This window comes from Diachasma alloeum, unplaced genomic scaffold (genome assembly GCF_001412515.2).
Source record: "Diachasma alloeum isolate Michigan unplaced genomic scaffold, Dall2.0 Dall_scaffold_00339, whole genome shotgun sequence".
In the NCBI taxonomy this organism is placed as follows: domain Eukaryota; kingdom Metazoa; phylum Arthropoda; class Insecta; order Hymenoptera; family Braconidae; genus Diachasma; species Diachasma alloeum.
Window position 1 is genome coordinate 611,949 of NW_021680478.1, and position 18,097 is coordinate 630,045.

General features: G+C 39.3%; 3 protein-coding genes across 5 annotated transcripts in view; 2 read left to right on the plus strand and 1 right to left on the minus strand.

The window, feature by feature from the left end:
* LOC107040633 (glutamate-gated chloride channel) overlaps positions 1–18,097 on the minus strand; it is a 97,443-nt gene that overhangs the window by 65,722 nt on the left and 13,624 nt on the right. The window lies entirely within an intron of this gene.
* LOC107040583 (transmembrane protease serine 9-like) lies at positions 2,185–16,804 on the plus strand. The gene is made up of 12 exons (XM_015260719.1): positions 2,185–2,230; positions 2,336–3,057; positions 3,423–3,447; positions 3,545–4,262; positions 4,408–4,421; positions 5,408–6,129; positions 6,598–6,652; positions 6,730–7,446; positions 12,663–12,741; positions 14,044–14,108; positions 14,880–15,142; positions 16,325–16,804. Exons 1-12 carry the CDS (start codon positions 2,185–2,187, stop codon positions 16,802–16,804), a joined length of 3,906 nt encoding a protein of 1,301 aa, XP_015116205.1.
* Positions 3,365–4,346, plus strand: LOC107040635 (trypsin delta/gamma-like protein CG30031). Its single transcript, XM_015260784.2, has 2 exons — positions 3,365–3,466; positions 3,545–4,346. Exons 1-2 carry the CDS (start codon positions 3,382–3,384, stop codon positions 4,279–4,281), a joined length of 822 nt encoding a protein of 273 aa, XP_015116270.1. The 5' UTR covers positions 3,365–3,381; the 3' UTR covers positions 4,282–4,346.

Genomic DNA, 18,097 nt, shown 5'->3' on the forward strand with positions numbered 1-18,097 from the left:
AGAAGCCTTGTTTGACTTGACTTTCGCCATTCAAGTGAACCATTCGTTAACTATTAACAAATATTCATTTGGTCATATTCAACTCTACCAGTCTTTAATAGTTAACAAATCTCGTTTGGAATAAATGAATTATTATCAGTGCAGCCGGGAATTGAACCCGGGTCTATCGCATGCCAATCCCACACTCGAACCACACAGCCACAGCCCTCGGTGCCTATAGTATAGTTATTTTTGTTAATAAATTAGCAATACACTGTTAAAAAATTTTGTTTGAATTTTCCGTGTCAAATCCCGGAAATCATGTTCAATTTCCACTGAAATTTAGGAAGATCTTGTCATCGAAAAATCAAGTATTCCGCTGTTTTTCTGTTCGAATGATCTGAAAATCAATTAAATACTTGATTTTTCAGTTCAATCATTCCGTGAAAATTCTGAAAAGTCTGGAAAATTCAAGGAAAAGTTGAAAATTCATGTTATTTTGTTCCTGATCATTCATGTTCTATTGAAAATTCAATTAAGTTATGAAATTTCCGTCTTACTCGAAATTCGAGATGAGGACGTAACTTTGCGGGTGCAAATAGGATTTATCCCAGTACATCTCGTCCCATCTTTTACAATAAACCTTCATCACTCCCCTGAATGTATATCCCGAAACATTTTTAATGAACACGTATTTCACCCGGAGAACCGCAAAAAATATGTTAACTTTAAGTTCAACGTTAATTCCAAGTGTCACGTTGAGTTACGGCTCGTCGGATTTNGGGGGGGGGGGGGGGGGGGGTTGAATGTCCTGCCTCTATTTACGCCGGTCATGGGTCACGCGCGGTTTGCAGTCACTACCAAGTGGAGTAAAAGTACGTCATGTATATATGCAACACAAAAGTTGGACATTCGATACATAGAATCCCAGGGCCCCAGGGGGGACCTGGGCCGCTACAGACTGGCATACAACTCCAACATTTTTTTTCGCCTCTCACCCTCCAGTCGCGCTGAAAAACTCAACTTTCTGGTGAAGAAGGAAGAGGAAAAAATGAAAAAGTGAAAAAGAATAACTGGGTTACTTCGGGGCGATTCTCCACGGACTATTTCAACACATAAAAACCATCTTCCCTTTCGGAAGTTAACGAAAAGTTGAAATCCAGCTGAGCTGTGTGAAAATCTTGATAGCACTGAGAAAAAAAATTTGCTCTGCCCAAAAACTATATGCTCTATGGAGTGAAGCAGATTTACTTGAGGGAAATTACCCAACTTAATGGAAGAAAATTAAATTTTTGTCGTTATCATCAGAAATATCCCTAGAAGAATTCAAACTGTTGGCAGGGAAAAATATAATCTATTGTACGACAATCATTTGATCTGAGAGAACTCCATAGGTTTATACCATAGAAAGAATACATTAAAAAGTTGAATGCATGATAATTGTCATGATAATTATGATGGATTGATGATCCCTGTCAATCTCACTTCCAAACCCTGACGGTTTAGTAACTCGATTACACGGGGTCGAGGCTGTCACTCGAGTGTCCACGTGTTTCATTCACGAAGACAATTAGAATATCACCGTCGTTCAACGTCAATCGACCTCAACTCCATGCGATATCTGCGAGGAAGAGTAATTGAAGGATCCGTTTGTCAAATAGTTCAGATAAGCAGATTGCGCACTAATTTCATCGAGTCAAGAACCCCAGACGTTTATCTCAGCCACAATCTACGTTTCGAAATTGAATGATTATCAAAATCAGTGCTCCGTAGAATCACAATTGAAATTTGTATCATCAACAATAATATTGACAGATATGGATTTGTCCGCGAATTATGCAATTGACTTGTTCGTGTTACGTTATAATTCAATTGATTCGCATTCAATTATCTCTACTTCCTCAATCGATGAGAAGGAAATAATTCTCGTACAACGTAAAGTGCACGACAGCCCAATTCCCGATCGCACTACTCCTAGGATTAACCAACGTCGTTACGTTGACACTCGATAAGAGCGGGTTATCTGGTCACCTTAAGATCTCGATAAATCAGAGTTAGAAATAGCCCAGCAGGTAGCTGGATTAATTACTTCGCAATTTCGATAAGATGCGAATATGAAACACCAATGGCAATCGGCCAATACTTTAACGGATATATAAGGCGATTTAGCAAGTGTCTAGCATCATTCCAGGTACAAACATCAACATGTTCAGGTTGTTCGCCCTAACAGCCATTTTGGCAGTGGTTGCCAGTGAGTAAAACTTTTCTAATTGATTCGATAAAACCGCAGTAGAGGAGCAATTTTCAAATTTCACTAGCTGAATTTTGTCACTGAAATGTCTGCTTTCGAATTCAGCCGATCCTCTGAGGTCGGAGCCCCGCGCCAACTCTGATAGCCGCATCATCGGTGGCGAGGAAACGACGATTGAGGAAGCTCCTCACCAAGTCAGCTTGCAGCTCTACGAGGACCATTGGTGCGGTGGTAGCATTATCTCCGATACCTGGATTTTGACTGCTGGTCACTGTGTTGATCATTCTCCAGAGGTATTCTCTGTCCGTGCTGGCAGTTCCGGTCACACACAAGGTGGTTCAATCCACCAGGTCGTGGAGATCATCCGCCACAGCGGCTATGCTTCTGACAAGTACCATCGCCCAATAAAGGACATTGCTCTTGTCCGCGTCGCTGAGCCATTCGTCTTCGACGAGACTCGTCGCGCTATTGAGCTGCCTGGAATGGATGATGTGTCGCCCGCAGGAGTAATGGCCACCATCACTGGGTGGGGATCCACTACCAAAGGAGAGCCCGTAGTCCTTGAGACTGTCCAGGTGCCAATCATCTCCAAGGAGGACTGCTACCAACAATACGCTAAGCTAGAAGGCATTTACGACGGAGAAATCTGCGCTGCTTACCCAGAGGGCGGTAAAGATGCCTGCCATGGTGACTCCGGAGGCCCATTGACCATCAATGGACGTCTTGCTGGTATCATCTCCTGGGGGTACGACTGCGCAGAACCTGGATATCCCGGTGTCTACGCAGAGGTCGCTGCATACCGTGCCTGGATCAGGGCAAATGCCGATGTTTGAATACTTCGATCATGAAATCTCTACTCTATTATATACCTGTGATCATACTCAACCATCACTATCATCAGGCTATGAATATCCATCCTTTTCTACGAAAATAAATGCTCTAAAATGAAGTTGAAGTAGTTCATTCCTTCGGCCTCTGATTTCCCGCTCCTTTCTGCAAAAATCTAATCATCTCTGAATGATCTGCAATACCCACTATGATAAGATTACTATTGATATCAATATAAGAAATAAAGAAAGTCATTAAAAAATGCAGATAGTACTCGAGTCCATCTCATTCCGTTTCCCTCAAAAAGGCAAGGCAGTTGCACAATGCTCTCAGTTCTGGATAACCCATTTCACTGCAAACCCAGTATGAAGCTCGTTATCTTGATTGCGGTATCAGCAGTAGCAGCTGGTAATTATAATCTTCGATTCGCTGTGTCCAAATCTCCATTGTAAATCCTGCTGAACAATCGTGTTGATCTGATTCCAGGCGATGCCCTGCCATCGACATTCTTTGAAAAGGCAGTGGGCTCGGGCAATCGGATCATCGGTGGTAGGAATGCAACAATCGAGGAAGTTCCGTACCAGATCAGTCTTCAGTACACCAACACTCACAACTGCGGTGGCAGCATCATCTCGAAGGACTGGGTAGTGACAGCTGGCCACTGCGTCGGTGGCTCGGCAGCTTACTACTCTGTCCATGCTGGTTCTTCATTCCACAATAGAAATGGAACGAGACATAACGCAACCCGAATTGTGAGACACCAGGCTTACAATATAACTGATGCTGGGATTCCAGTTTACGACATTGCGCTGGTCCGAGTGTCTCCGCCATTCGTCTTCAACAGCAACCACCAGTCAGTGAAGCTGTTTGGCCTTGGGGAGCCAGCTCCTGCCAATGCCACGAGCACCATCACCGGTTGGGGTCGGACTGAGAACGGAACGGCTAAGATTCTTCAGCTTGTGACTATTCCCATCGTTTCCAAAACTGCTTGCGACGAGAGTTATCAGGGATATGGTGGTATTCCTGATGGACAAATCTGCGCTGCCTACCCTCAAGGAGGCAAAGACTCCTGCCAAGGTGACTCCGGAGGTCCATTGACTATTGGCGGACGTCTTGCTGGAATTGTTTCGTGGGGATATGGCTGTGCTGTCGCAGGAAATCCTGGAGTTTACACCGAAATCGCTGCCTATCGCTTTTGGATCAAGTCTATTACTGGGGTTTAATCCATTCTAATTAATTTCTCTTCGATGTAATTGTTGTGATGAAATACAGGGAGATGTTAAAGAAATATTATTTTGAATTTCCATGTGATTATTAGACTTTCTGAAATTTTTAATTTATTGAAATAGGGCATTAATTGGAGGTAATGCATTCTTCGGGATTTTCAAATCTCTTTTGAATCGTTATATTGAAACGAATGAAATCTTGAATTTATCACAGATCTGATAAAATCAATTGATGGTCCCTGTCAATCTCACGTCCAAAGTCTGGGAGTTTGGTGATCTGATGACACCTATAGTGAGGCTATCACTCGACTGTCCACGTGTTTCATTCATGGACACAATGAGAATATCAATGCCATTCAATGTCAATCGACCTCAAATCCGTGCGATATCTGCGAGGATGAGAAATTGGAGAATCCATTCGTCAAATAGTCCAGATAACGCGGATTTCGGACTGATTTCATCGAGTCAAGAAGCCCAGACGTTTATCTCAGATACAATCTACGTTTCGGAATTGAATAATTATCCACATCAATGCTTCGTAGAATCACAATAGCCATTTGTATCATCAACAATAATATTGACAGATATGGATTTGTCCACAAATTATGCAATTGAATTGTTCGCGTTACGTAATGCTTCAATTGATTCGTACAATTACCCCTACTTCCTCAACCGATGAGAAGGAAATAATTCTTGTACAATGTAAAGTGCACGATAACCCAATTCTCGATCGGACTAGTCATAGGATTAACCCTCGTCATTACGTCGACACTCGATAAGAGCGAGTTATCTGGTCACCTTAAGATCTCGATAAATCAGTGCTGGAAATAGTCAAGCTGATAGTTGGATTAATTAGTTCGGAATCTCGATAAGATCTGAATATGAAATACCGATGACAATCGATCACAATTTTAACGGATATATAAGGCGCATTAGTAAGGGTCTAGCATCATTCCGAGTACAAACATCAACATGTTCAGGTTGTTCGCCCTAACAGCCATTTTGGCAGTGGTTGTCGGTGAGTAAAACATTTCCAATTGATTCGGTAAAACCGCAGTAGAGGAGCAACTTTCAAATTTCACTAGCTGAATTTTGTAACTGAAATGTCTACTTTCGAATTCAGCCGATCCTCTGAGGTTGGAGCCTCGAGACAACTCGGATGGCCGCATCATCGGTGGCGAGGACACGACGATTGAGGGAGCTCCTCACCAAGTCAGCTTGCAGATCTCCGAGCGTCATTACTGTGGCGGCAGTATCATCTCCGATTCCTGGATTTTGACCGCAGGACACTGCGCTAGTTATTCTCCAGGAAGATACTCTATTCGTGCTGGCAGCTCCCATCACAGAAAAGGTGGTTCAGTCCACCAGGTCGTGGAGATCATCCGCCACAGTGGATACGGTGTTGACAAGTACAATCACCCAGTAAATGACATAGCTCTTATGCGCGTCACTGACCCATTCATCTTCAACAAGACTCGTCGGGCAATTAAGCTACATGGAATGGGACAAGTATCACCCGCTGGGGCAATGGCCACCATCACTGGATGGGGACAAACTTCCTTCGGAATGCCCAATGTCCTTCAGACTGTTCAGGTGCCAGTCATCTCCAAGGAAAATTGCTACCAACAGTACGGCGACAGCGGAGGCATTCCTGACGGAGAAATCTGTGCTGCTTACCCAGAGGGAGGTAAAGACTCTTGCCAAGGTGATTCCGGAGGCCCCATGACTGTCAATGGACAACTTGCTGGTGTCGTTTCCTGGGGATATGGCTGTGCGCAACCTGGAAATCCTGGTGTCTATACGGAAGTGGCTTCATACCGTGCCTGGATCAGGCACAATTCTAATGTTTAAGGATTTTGATAAAAAAATCTCTGCTATACCAAGTGTACCTGTCATCATACCATACCATACTTGATACCGTTGAGTATTATGTTATGAATATCAATTATGCTTTTTCAATAAATCCATTACGACTGAGTTTGAGTTAATTCCGGTGCGTTCTTTTCTGCATCCACTTGAATCGTACTGAATTTCTCCTCGATGTGAGTATCAAGACAAAATGGAATGATGGAATAAAACCAAATGTTATTGAGGATTTCATTGCAACACTCTTGAATTGATTGAAATTGTCTCCTCGAGTGGTGAGCGGCTGATAAAAATCTCGATCGCTTCTGGTTTTTCCAAATGGTTCAGAAATACTGTAGAATTTGTTCTTGCAATCTGATAGGACGACGAATTATGTGTATCGATGATTATCAGTGGAGTATATAAGCCGGAGAAATATGTGTTCAGTCATCAGTTGGCAATTAAAAGTCCATCGCAATGTTGAAACTCATCGTATTGGCGAGTGCACTCGCTGTCACAACTGGTAAGACTCGTGAACTAACCATCCAATTGGATGCTAATTGAGATAACTAAAATTCTGATGATCTCTCATCGTTTTAGCACATCCCTTCGCCCGCTCCAATGCCGATAGTCGCATCGTTGGTGGTGAAGCTACGCCAATCGACAAAGTTCCGTACCAAGTTAGCATTCAAATCGCAGACGAGCACCTGTGCGGAGGTAGCATTATCTCTGAAGAGTGGGTTATCACTGCTGGCCACTGCATGGACAATCCCGCGAAAAACTACACCATTCGCGTTGGTACCAATGACTGCACTGAAGGTGGTTCAGTCCGTGCAGTAGCTGAGTACAAGGTCCACGAACAGTATATATTGGAGTTCGGGGTCCTCCCCAGAAATGATATCGCTCTAGTCCGCGTCAAGACGCCCTTCGTCTTCAACAAGAATGTGCAAGCCATTGATCTTTATAAGCAAGGAGAAGAGGCAATCGTCGGTTCCATGGGTGTCATCACCGGATGGGGTGAGATGGGTGATAAGATCCCTGAAAAAGACGAGATAAACATTCTTCAACTCGCGCAAGTGCCAATCACTCCAAAGTCCACATGCTACGTTAATTTTAGTCGCGTTCCTAGGGGCCAGATCTGCGCTGGCTACCCAGAAGGCGGAAAAGACGCTTGCGGGGGTGACTCTGGTGGTCCACTTGCCATCGATGGACGTCTCGCTGGAATTGTCTCCTGGGGAACGGGATGCGCTGAACCGGAATATCCCGGAGTCTACACCGAAATTGCTTTCTATCGACGGTGGATCAAACGGAACTCCGGTGTTTGATTATAATGTTGTCTTCATTCATTCCTCATTTCATTGTATAATATCATACGACGTAGGAATCAATAAAATTATCTACATAACCATAACATTCACTGTTTCGATTCCACCGATTTCATTTACTTTTTCAACTCCCCGATAACGATAAAGCCCTCAAATTCTTCTTCATAAAATCAGATAAATGCTTTCTGGCCAGAAATTCAATCAAAAAAGAGAGGAGTGACAAACTCCACGTATCCGCAATATTTGTCAGAGCCGATAAAGTCCTTGATTGCCCTCAATGTCGCCGAAGCGATATAAATCATGCGTTAAACCACCGAATAGCGTTAGTCACGAATCGTGTCGGTGTCAGAGGAGTAGGGAGACCCTCAATGTATCAGTGCGCCATAAGGAAAGCTTAAGTGCGCACGCATATTATCACAAAATGGCGAAGAGTGGGGTGCTGTGGAGCTGCTCAAGGGGATGATATCAGGGAGTGGTGGCAGTGTAGGTTCGGCAGACGGCCGCAAGACGAATTGTCAGTGTCAAAATAGAAAGTGACGAACAAGAAGGATTTGGCAGGGCTGAACTGAGGATGTGGTTTAAGTTCGTTGCAGCAACGCTTGGCCTGGCAGCCGCGTCTCTAGGTAACAGGATCTTGATAATTATTGGATCACGCCGATCTATTGACGATTATCTTCCTTCAGAAATACTAATTAGTGCAAAGGCAGGGGTTTTCTGGTTTTGCGGTCAAGTAATCTAGATTTAGATTGTTTCAAGTTTTTGTCCTACTTTAGGATTGATGATGGTTGCTGAAGTGGAAACGAAACGCCGACTGAAATTTTATCAATTATAACTATTTAAATTTGGATTTGTGGACCGCAAACCCGAAAAAACCTTTTATTTAATCAATTGAAAATCAAAATTTCTTGGATACTAACTAGTATTCCACGCTTTAATTAATAATTTGTTCTTCAACAGCATATTCTGCCTCTTCGGACATCTGCCGCCATGTCACCACAGAGTTCAACAATACTCAAGTCCAGTTTCGGAAGAAACCGGACGGAACTGACTCATAACGATCGATAATATTTATGAAGGGCAATCCTAGTGGTTTGAAACAAGATTATCAACGAAATAAAAAATATCATACTTTCTACGTAAATGGATTATACAAGTTATTTCATTTTCTACGACTGAGGGGGTACCCAATTATCAATCAATATCATAATAAGGGATCATGGAATTAATTTTTCAAGGACATGTAATACTCTGAGCCAATGTTATTTAATGATCTCAATTAATAAATCAAGAAATTTAAAATTTAATCGCTGATTCTTCATCCCTCCACGTCAAATTGACAGAATATCACACATTTTATTCGTGTCTTTGTCGCTTTACAGGAAAGTAGGTACGAAAAACATCGATAATTTCCTCATTTCTGAATTATTGAATTATTATTTTGTAACAGGAAAATGATAAGAGCCTAAAGAAGCCCAATTTACTTGAATGAAAGGGTGAAATACATTTCAAATTTGTCACTATTGAATCATCTAATCGCGCAGGTGTTAGAATATTGATTTTGTTAGTTCTGGAGGGGATACCGGGCCCAAAGCAACAAGTAGTACGAACGAAATTGAGAGATCACTCTTCAAAATATTTTGCTATTGTCATCACTGAGAAAATACTAATATTTTGCTATTGTCCATTTTGCCAACCAAATTTGGTCGAGACAACCTAATGCCCATAGGATTTTCAACGTCGCATTACGAATTCTGGTCTCAATCAAATTTTAATGGCAGAATTCATTTTTTTCCTCATTTTAGAGAATTATATTACTCCAATCACAAAAAAAATCGACAAAAATTCCCATGTTTTTTATGTTTGAGAAAAATTTCACTTTTTCTAAAAAAAAAATCTAAAAAATCCAGTTTAAAAAAAAATTGAGAAAAATTGTATTTATTATTAACCCCTGACGGACGGGGCACTTCTGTTACCAAGCGTAGTGTTGCTTAAAACGGCTCACATTCGATTATTTCTAATGAATGCAAAATTATGAAACTGGTATCTAATTGAAGCTACAGTATTCGGGTTTTCAATTTTGTTTGTCGGATCAAGTTATTCTTCATAGATTTGGAAATAATCAATTTTGAAAACAAGCGTTCACATTCGCATGGGTCGATACCATGCATCGCCCGCGTACATGAGGGGTTAAAAAAACGAAAAAATTCCGGCAAGAAAATAGGTGATAGATTTTTAATTAATTGAATGAAGAAAAAAAAATTCTTACCCCGATCTCTAGGAAAAGTCAAGAAAATTCTCGTGTTTCTTTTCTTAATCGTGAAAAATTTCAATTTTTCTAGAACCAAATCTAAAAAACCCTGTTTAGCAAAAAAAACGCGGAAAATCTCCCCTCATTATCAAAAAGTCGAAAAGAATCCCCTGTAAAAAATTTCACTCTCTTCATAAATAAACAAGATTATGTATTTTAAATATTCAAAAAAATTCTAACGATGTGTTGCGTTTGGTTGACGTGATCCCGCCGAAATACGAAAAATGTTGGGACCAGCGCGCAAATTGGATTAATTAAATCGCGTTCAAGCCACGAATGTTCCTGTTTCCCTATTCCTCATTTAATTCCATTTTAATTCCACGTTCCCCGTATTCTCTACTCGATGATATGCGCCGGCTCGTACGACCAAAAGAAAGAGTGATATATAGATGCCGTACGTCCGAAGCTGCGTGGTGCCGGGTCCCCACTAACTCGACGTATTACGCACAACAGCCGTTTCGTCGCACAAACGTCGCGCATCTCGGATCGTGTCCTCACTGGACAAGTTTCCTTCATTCAAAGCGAAAAAGTAGCGAACGTTTTGGGTACGAAATAATTATCAAAGCTGATAAAGACATCCTTGAGTTCATCAACTGCATTTTATTTTTGCTAATAATCCACGAATATCGGGGAGAGGATTTAGCCATGAAGTCATCGATGTTTTGGCCTGTCGTGATGACAGTGACCCTCGGTGGGGCTGGCCTTGCGCTAGGTAAGTTCCAGAGCATTCCATTTGAATGCAAATTCCTTACGATAAAATTTCCACTTGGAATATTCTCCAAGAACGAATACTGCACTGAGAAAATAATTACTTTTGCCAGGAAATTATTTTCTCGGGAGAACACTTAGAAAATTACTCTTGAAATTTCAAGTGTAAAAGCTCAAAATTTTCAACAACGACACAGTTAAATGAAATTTATGTATATTTCTTCATTGACGAATCAGTTAATTTCTTGAATATTCAAGCAATTCTCGATTTTCCGGGCCATACGGCACTGAAAAACATTGAAAATTTCGAAAATTCAGGCAACAACTATTCTGAATTCTCAATCTATTCACGATGAGTTTAGAAATCCAAGTTTTCATTGAAAAATCAATGATTATTTAACATGAAAAACCCCAGTTTCTTGAATTTTCAAGATTAATGAGAAATTTGGTGAACGCTCTCATTTGAAATTGAATTCAACCTCACAACATCGAAAATTCAGATGACGCTGTGACTGAAATTTTAAGAAATTGTTGACAGTGAAGAATTTATATTTTTAAGAGCCTATTTCTCTCGGTCAGTCAGTCCTAGGTCGTTCAGGTCCACGTCCAAATATTACAATTACGTTGAATTATGGGATGATTATACTACATATGAACTCCACTGACAATTATTAACATTTAACATTATTTCAAATTATTTTACATGAGAAAATGTCAAATTTGAAAAAAATTGAGAAATGATGGTGTTTATTCAAGGTCATAATAGCAGAATCATTTTGTATTTCAACATAATTGTAATTTTTTTTCAATGTAATTTTGATAAAAATTGAATGAATATTCTTGATTGAGGAATAAAAATGATTGATTCAGGAATTTATCCTTAAAATTCTTCAATTGAAATATTTGATTCTTGAATAAAATTCTTGAATCCTTGAATTTTAATAATCCCAATTCGAGAATAGCTCCTCAAATTCTTGCATTTATAATATTTATTCTGCACGTGAAGAAATTCATTCGTGAATGAAGAAAAAAATTGAAATTTTAATCAAGAATTCAGAAAATCTGGCTTCCAAAATAAATTCATCCAATTAAAAAAAAATATCTACCTGAAGCTCTTGAATTAAAAGCATGGATTTTTCAATTGAGAAAGAAAATCTTGTCCCAAAAGTGTCAAGCTTCTCAATTGAAAAATTTAATAAAAAAATAATACAAATAATTATCAAAATCTATTTGAGAAATGCTCTCCAACAGCAGCATCTATCTCTCTACGGCTGGTTCGCGACGTAAGCAGCGTATTCCACGAGGTGCAGGGCCCATCCTTTAAGAAGCCTGAGGGAGAAGACGACAACTCATCAGTAACATCATAGCACACTTCCCACCATTTCCAGCATCAATGTTCGCTATTTCAAGTGTTACCTCTACCTCGAATCTAATGAAGACTGTAAACAACCTTTCATCACATTATTACAAATAAATTATGTAAAACTACTGAAATGTGACATCTGCATGATTGGAAGTTTTTAAAAAATTATAGAGTCCCTAAGTTACGAAATTCCTATCATATCGTCATTATTATTAACTTCCCGACCCGAAGGGAGGAAGTTATTGTAATGATTTTATTTAAGAATTAATTTCTCTTCCGTCATTTAGTAAATAGTCGAAAAATTTCTGTCCCTTGTTTTGTCTCATAAGAAGAATATTTTCTGGGAGAAAAGTAAAGAGTATCTGAATATAAGGGTCAAAAAGTGGAGGTTAAAAAATGAGGGTCCGAATATTAGGGTCAAAAGATTAGGGTTAGAATATAAAAGTAAAACAAGTGGGTTTTTTAACCCTAACATTCTGACCCTCATTCCTTCACCTTTATATTCAGGCCCTCAGTCTTGGACTCTACTACTCCGACCCTCTTTAGTGTCCGACCCTTACATTACACTTGACAGCGCTTGGTACAACCCGGGCTGATACTAATATAAATAATCATCCTCGAATTGAAATACCCATCCGCCATTCAAGTATAAAATACATTTAAATCAATTATATTTCATTCTTGAATCACATTTATACATGTACTTCATTCTAGTATGAAGTATACTCCATTCAAGTATATTTTTTTTCGTGTAATTGGCCTAAAAAAATCGAACGATCAGGCTCACAAAGTCATTAGCGGAAAATAAACTCTCCTGTATTGTTTACAGACAGGGGCATTCCTGGAATGTCCAATGGACCCTCTGAAGTCTGCATTTACATAGCAATAATCGTTGTTTCTACCGAATCGTGCAAGCGAAATTCACGAGAGAGTTCTGGACAATTATCGGTAGTAATTCACCCGCTAAATTGATGGATAATAAAAATGAGAAGTGTGCGAAATGGACACTGCGCATTCAGTAGATAATGAACAATCGATGTGAAACAGACACGGTTAATAATGCTGTGTGAAATTTTTGACACACTTCTTGGAAATTTGTGTCGGCTGAAAGTTCCGCTGAATTTTGAGGAATTTCGGCATTCATAGTTTACAATTTGATGAAAAAATTAATTGAAAATATCAATTTCAGGGTAATTACACTGAGAAAATTAATATCATGAAAATTCAGGGTACTGAATTTTTTCTTCATTTGAAAATTCATGTAAATTGGCAATTCTTCATCTTACCTATTTTTTTTATTCATTTTTTAATATTAACAAAGGCTAAAATCTATTTTTCGATTTTCTCTTCTGTTAAATATAAAATCATCTCGATATTAATGATCTATTTTACAAAAAAATGTGAAGGCATTTTTCATTGGAAATGTTTCTCTATATTATAAAAATCCAAATCGACTTCTGGTGATATAAACTTGGTCCTCGAGATTAACATTCCGCAATTAAAGGTCTCAAGGGGCAAAATAAGGGTCACGAGGGTCAAAATAACGGTCAGGAAGTTCAAAATCATGAGGGTCAGGATAAGGGTCACAAGGATCATAATAATGGTCACAAGAGTTAAAATATAAGTTATGAGGATTAGAATAAGGGTTACGAGGGTCAGTTTCAGAGTCACAGGTGTCAGATTAAAGGTCATAAGGGTCACGAGGGTCAGGTTAAGGGTGACATGGGTCAAATTAAGGGTCACGAGGGGTGTAATGAGAGCCACGAGCCTCAGGTTGAGGGTCGCAAGGGTTAGACTAAGGAAGATGAAATTCCTCATCTTTTGAATGAAAAAACCTCATTCAAATCTCATGAAAATCCAATGCAACTCGTGTGAAATGCTCATTGTTACCGTGCTGTGAACTAAAGTAGGTAGTTGGTGCATTTCTTTTCAACAATAGAATCTTGATATCCAATTTTTCAAGACGCAAAATATGAGCAATTGACATCGATCGGTTTATCACGATGAACCGCGATGATATCGCGCGATTTCTAGGGTATTATCTCTCATACTGCCACAAAGTATGAATTTCACGAAAGGAAAAAATGAAGATTGCATGGAAAATGCAGCATAAAATGATCGATAAGAAAATGAGGTGGAAAAAAATGTGATATAATCTGCGATTCTTCGTATAAATGTCAATGGAAAGTGAGTGAAATCATTCAGTGAAGAGATCCACCCAGTGAAATGATGTTCAAGTTCTTGGTGTTGGCTTTTCTAGTTGTCACCGGCTTCGGTGAGTGCATCAAGAAAAATAAATTTTCGTTTCAAGTAGGTCGCGACTTCATTCAAGTATTGTTTATATTCAGTTCAAGTAGGAAGAATATGATTCAACCGATGCGAGTTTCTGACGGATTTTGTGTATTGAAAAACATTTGTTTATGAAAACTGGTGTCAATGCTAGAAAAACTAGGGCCTGAGATTAAGACATTTCGGTCCTCTTATTTAAGACGCTTTTGTCTCAAAATTTCGATCATTTTTAGTGTCTCAAATTAAGACATTCAGACGTCTAAAGATGGAACAAGCGAGAAATTGCTTTCGTCACAATGTAGTCAATATATTTTGCTAATATCATAAATTAGTAATTTTTTTTCCGAACGTAATTTCAGTGACGATGGATTTTAAATTGAATTCAATAATTCGTTAAATTCAACGTTGGCTCAATATTGACCGCCAACATTGGCCCAACATTGGCTACCAACATAGACCCAAACGAAGCCAACACATTTATGTGTCTAACGTCTTAAATTAAGACCTGCTAAAACCCCCAATTTTGACAGTATAATCCGAAATCTACTTGAACTGCGTCACTTCTCCGAATTGAATCACGAATTGTGTTTCTTTCAGTCGGTTTCCCAATTTCGAATGGTTGAAAAGTTCAATCAATCCGATTGGCCCTGTTTCAAGATACTATGATGTTATCGATCCAACTGGCCAGTCTCATTACTCATTCATCAATTCCCCTTGTTCCAATCTTGATTCAACGTGTGCGATATCCTATTTGCAGCAAACGCAAGCCCGTGGTACAGTCGTATCAATCCATTCACTCCGAATGGACGCATCGTTGGGGGTGAGCCAACGACAATCCAGGAGGTGCCGCATCAAGTATCCCTCCAGGTTAACGGGTTTGGTTTCTGCGGTGGTATTATCATTGGTAAGGAGTGGGTATTAACTGCTGGTCATTGCGCTATTTATTCGACTGGGCAAGTGACTATTCGGGCGGGGACAGCGAGAAAGGCCAGCGGGGGATCTCTTCACAGGGTTTCAAAGGTAAATTGCACGCACGATTTTTGGAAATTCTTACTCGGAGAAAATTATTTGGTGAATTTCAATAAGTAGTTGATGAATTTCAATACCCAGCTAATAATTTACCAGTAAATTTCTGGATATCTACCGGTCTTGCTCGGGACTTTGAGATGGCATCCGTACAAATTGTTCCCTGGGTAACTAGTTGGTGAAATTTTTTGTAAGATTCTTGGAAATTTCTGACAAGTAACATTTACACTGAAATTTCAAGGACTTTTGTCTTTGAAAGTTTATAATTTCACGGAAAAATACGTGAGAACTGTAAATTTCAGTAAATGTAAATTCCGGACAAATTAATGAAAAATGAGGAAATTTCAGGGAAATCTTCCTTCAAAATTCCTAGAATTCCCAGAATTTGAAAGGATTCCCTGAAAATTCAAGGGAATTTGGCAATGAAAATTCCTTTTCACTTGAAAAATCATGTAAATTGTGGAATTTTCTTTTCGTCGTTTTTCCGCAAAAAAATTTGGACTTCACTTGGATTTTCAGAGAAACTTAAAATGCCATTGACTTTTCTCCTTAAATCGAATTCAAAGTCTTTTCCTGGAAAATTCACTCAAATTGCTTTAACAATCTAAGGATATCCCTGTATCTTTTACAGTTTGTTACAGACCAATGCAATTTGTCAATCAACTTGCATTTTGCACAGAATTATAATTTTTTTAAACATTCGTTATTTGTAAATAAATACTTGAAGTTGTTCAAACTTTCAGAAGCCTCATTTTTAGGCATAAAATTTATTTCTGGTAAAATTTTGAAAATGAATAAATTTGCTACGATTCCGAGCAATGATTTTTATGGTAAAAAATGGATTGTTTATGAATTATTTATAAAAAATGCTCGTAATTTTAAAAAATTGCAATTTTTTAATTATTTCATGAATCTTCCTCCAGCAATAAACTTTCTACTTATTTTTCACTTTAAAAAAATATTTTCTAACGGTTCAGTACCGAAATTCAAGTTCAGCCCTGCAACCTTTAAATAATAAAATATTCTAAAATGTCCAGAAACTCAGGGTAAAATGAGACTCAAATGAAACCTCTGATGTCAGACTACACAAGTAGAAACGCATTTCACTGGATAAAAAATAGCCAATGTCCTTGGATATCCTTAACCAGCTCAATTCCCCAATTTCCATGTCTCCAGATAATCCAGCATGAAAAATACTCAACCAACATGTACGGCATTCCCATAAACGACGTAGCCGTCATAAAACTCCGAACCCCATTCCAACTCGACGAGACGCGTCGCGCAGTTGACCTCTTCAACTTCCAAGAGCCAGCTGAACAGGGCGTTAAGGCAGTGATCACGGGATGGGGCGCGACAATCGAGGGGGGTGGAACCGCCGCGGTCCTCAACCGAGTCAGTGTCCCAATAATTTCCAAGGAAACTTGCAACGAAGCCTACAGGAGCTTCGGTGGTCTGCCAGCCGGACAGATCTGCGCTGCCTACCCGAACGGAGGGAAGGACGCCTGCCAGGGTGATTCAGGTGGTCCACTGACCATTGAAGGTCGTCTCGCTGGGATTGTCTCGTGGGGCAATGGATGCGCCAGGCCCGGCTACCCCGGAGCCTACACTGAGGTCGCATCCTTCCGGGATTGGATCCAGGAGAAAACTGGGATTTAAGGAACTTCCGCACTCAATTTTAAGGCTATGGAGTGGGGGAAAGCATCAAAGGTTCGACACCGAGTTCCGAGTGAAATAAAAAGTAGAATAAATAAACGACATAAAAGGCATTAAAAATCATTTCAAAAGTTCCTGTGCAATTTCCTTGGGTAATACTTTTGCTGCGTCTAGGCTAAACTAATTCGAGTGGTAAAACATACTCAGGGACTTTACCACAGTTTCAGTACAGCTGTAAACTAGGTTGTAAATTACTCCAACTTCATTCAACTGGAAAGTTAACTCGGCGTACTTGTTAAATAAGGAGAATGCATTAATGAATTATGTAGTTTAAACATTGTGCGAGTTAAGGGGATACTACTATTTCTCACACATTGAAGATCGATTATAAATGTCTGAAATGAATAATTAGTGCAAAAAAATTAATTGTTTATGGTTCATTTGCTCCGCGGAGGCTTAAAATGTTGAAAATAGTCCAGGGCCTCTGATTTTTTAGCTACGGAATTATTTTTTTCAAAAGTATTGAAAAAATGTGTACAATAAGCAGGGATAGTCATAGTCATGAATCATAATTAACGATAAATTTTGAAGCTATTATTTAATTAATATCACACTTAAATTTTCAATTATTTTAGTAATCATCAATTTAAATTTTCAAATTCTGAAGTTAAAAATCCCCTGAAGTCAAAAATCATAAGTAATCATTCAAATTTTCATAAATTCATAAATATCATAAATTATTTCTTTTAATCACAGCATATTTTATCATTTTTTCAGAATTAAAATTCCCCAGGAACTAAAAAAAATGACTTCATGTCAGAAAAATATTTCTCGTTCTTCTCCAAATTCCAACTTTAGTTCTCCGTGATATTTTCACTCCCATATCGTTCAAAACTGTAGTGACACCTGAACTGGCAATTGATCATAAACTTATAAAAACCTGAGCGACATAAATCTGTACACTGACCCGACACTCGCATTAGCCCGAGACAAAGAAATTTCACCTCCGAAGCTGTAAAAAACTTCTGACACGATAATAAAAGTTCGAAGGCTCAACCGAGGTAGATAGCCACTATTTTTACCCGGAGAAAGGGTGAAAGTACGATAATAAAAAGGGAAGAAAAATTTTAAGGAAGAAGTAGAGAAAAGCCTGACTGGAATCTTTCGTTCCACTGGCTGGAAGATATCTGTAGGGTAGTGTCGGCCATCAGCAAACTTTTCCACAAAAGCACGGTAACTGTAATTCACGTCTGCTCTAGTGGGCCAGAGCGAATGGTGTAGGCGACGGGGGGGGGG

What these genes read in the sequence shown, in the direction of transcription:
- LOC107040635 (XM_015260784.2), top strand. Translation starts at nt 3,382, where the DNA reads ATGCTCTCAGTTCTGGATAACCCATTTCACTGCAAACCCAGTATGAAG. An exon ending in GGTATCAGCAGTAGCAGCTG is followed by an intron (nt 3,467 to 3,544) that starts GTAATTATAATC and finishes ATCTGATTCCAG; the next exon opens with GCGATGCCCTGCCATCGACA.
- LOC107040583 (XM_015260719.1), top strand. Translation starts at nt 2,185, where the DNA reads ATGTTCAGGTTGTTCGCCCTAACAGCCATTTTGGCAGTGGTTGCCA. An exon ending in AGCTCGTTATCTTGATTGCG is followed by an intron (nt 3,448 to 3,544) that starts GTATCAGCAGTA and finishes ATCTGATTCCAG; the next exon opens with GCGATGCCCTGCCATCGACA. An exon ending in GGATCAGGCACAATTCTAAT is followed by an intron (nt 6,130 to 6,597) that starts GTTTAAGGATTT and finishes GGCAATTAAAAG; the next exon opens with TCCATCGCAATGTTGAAACT.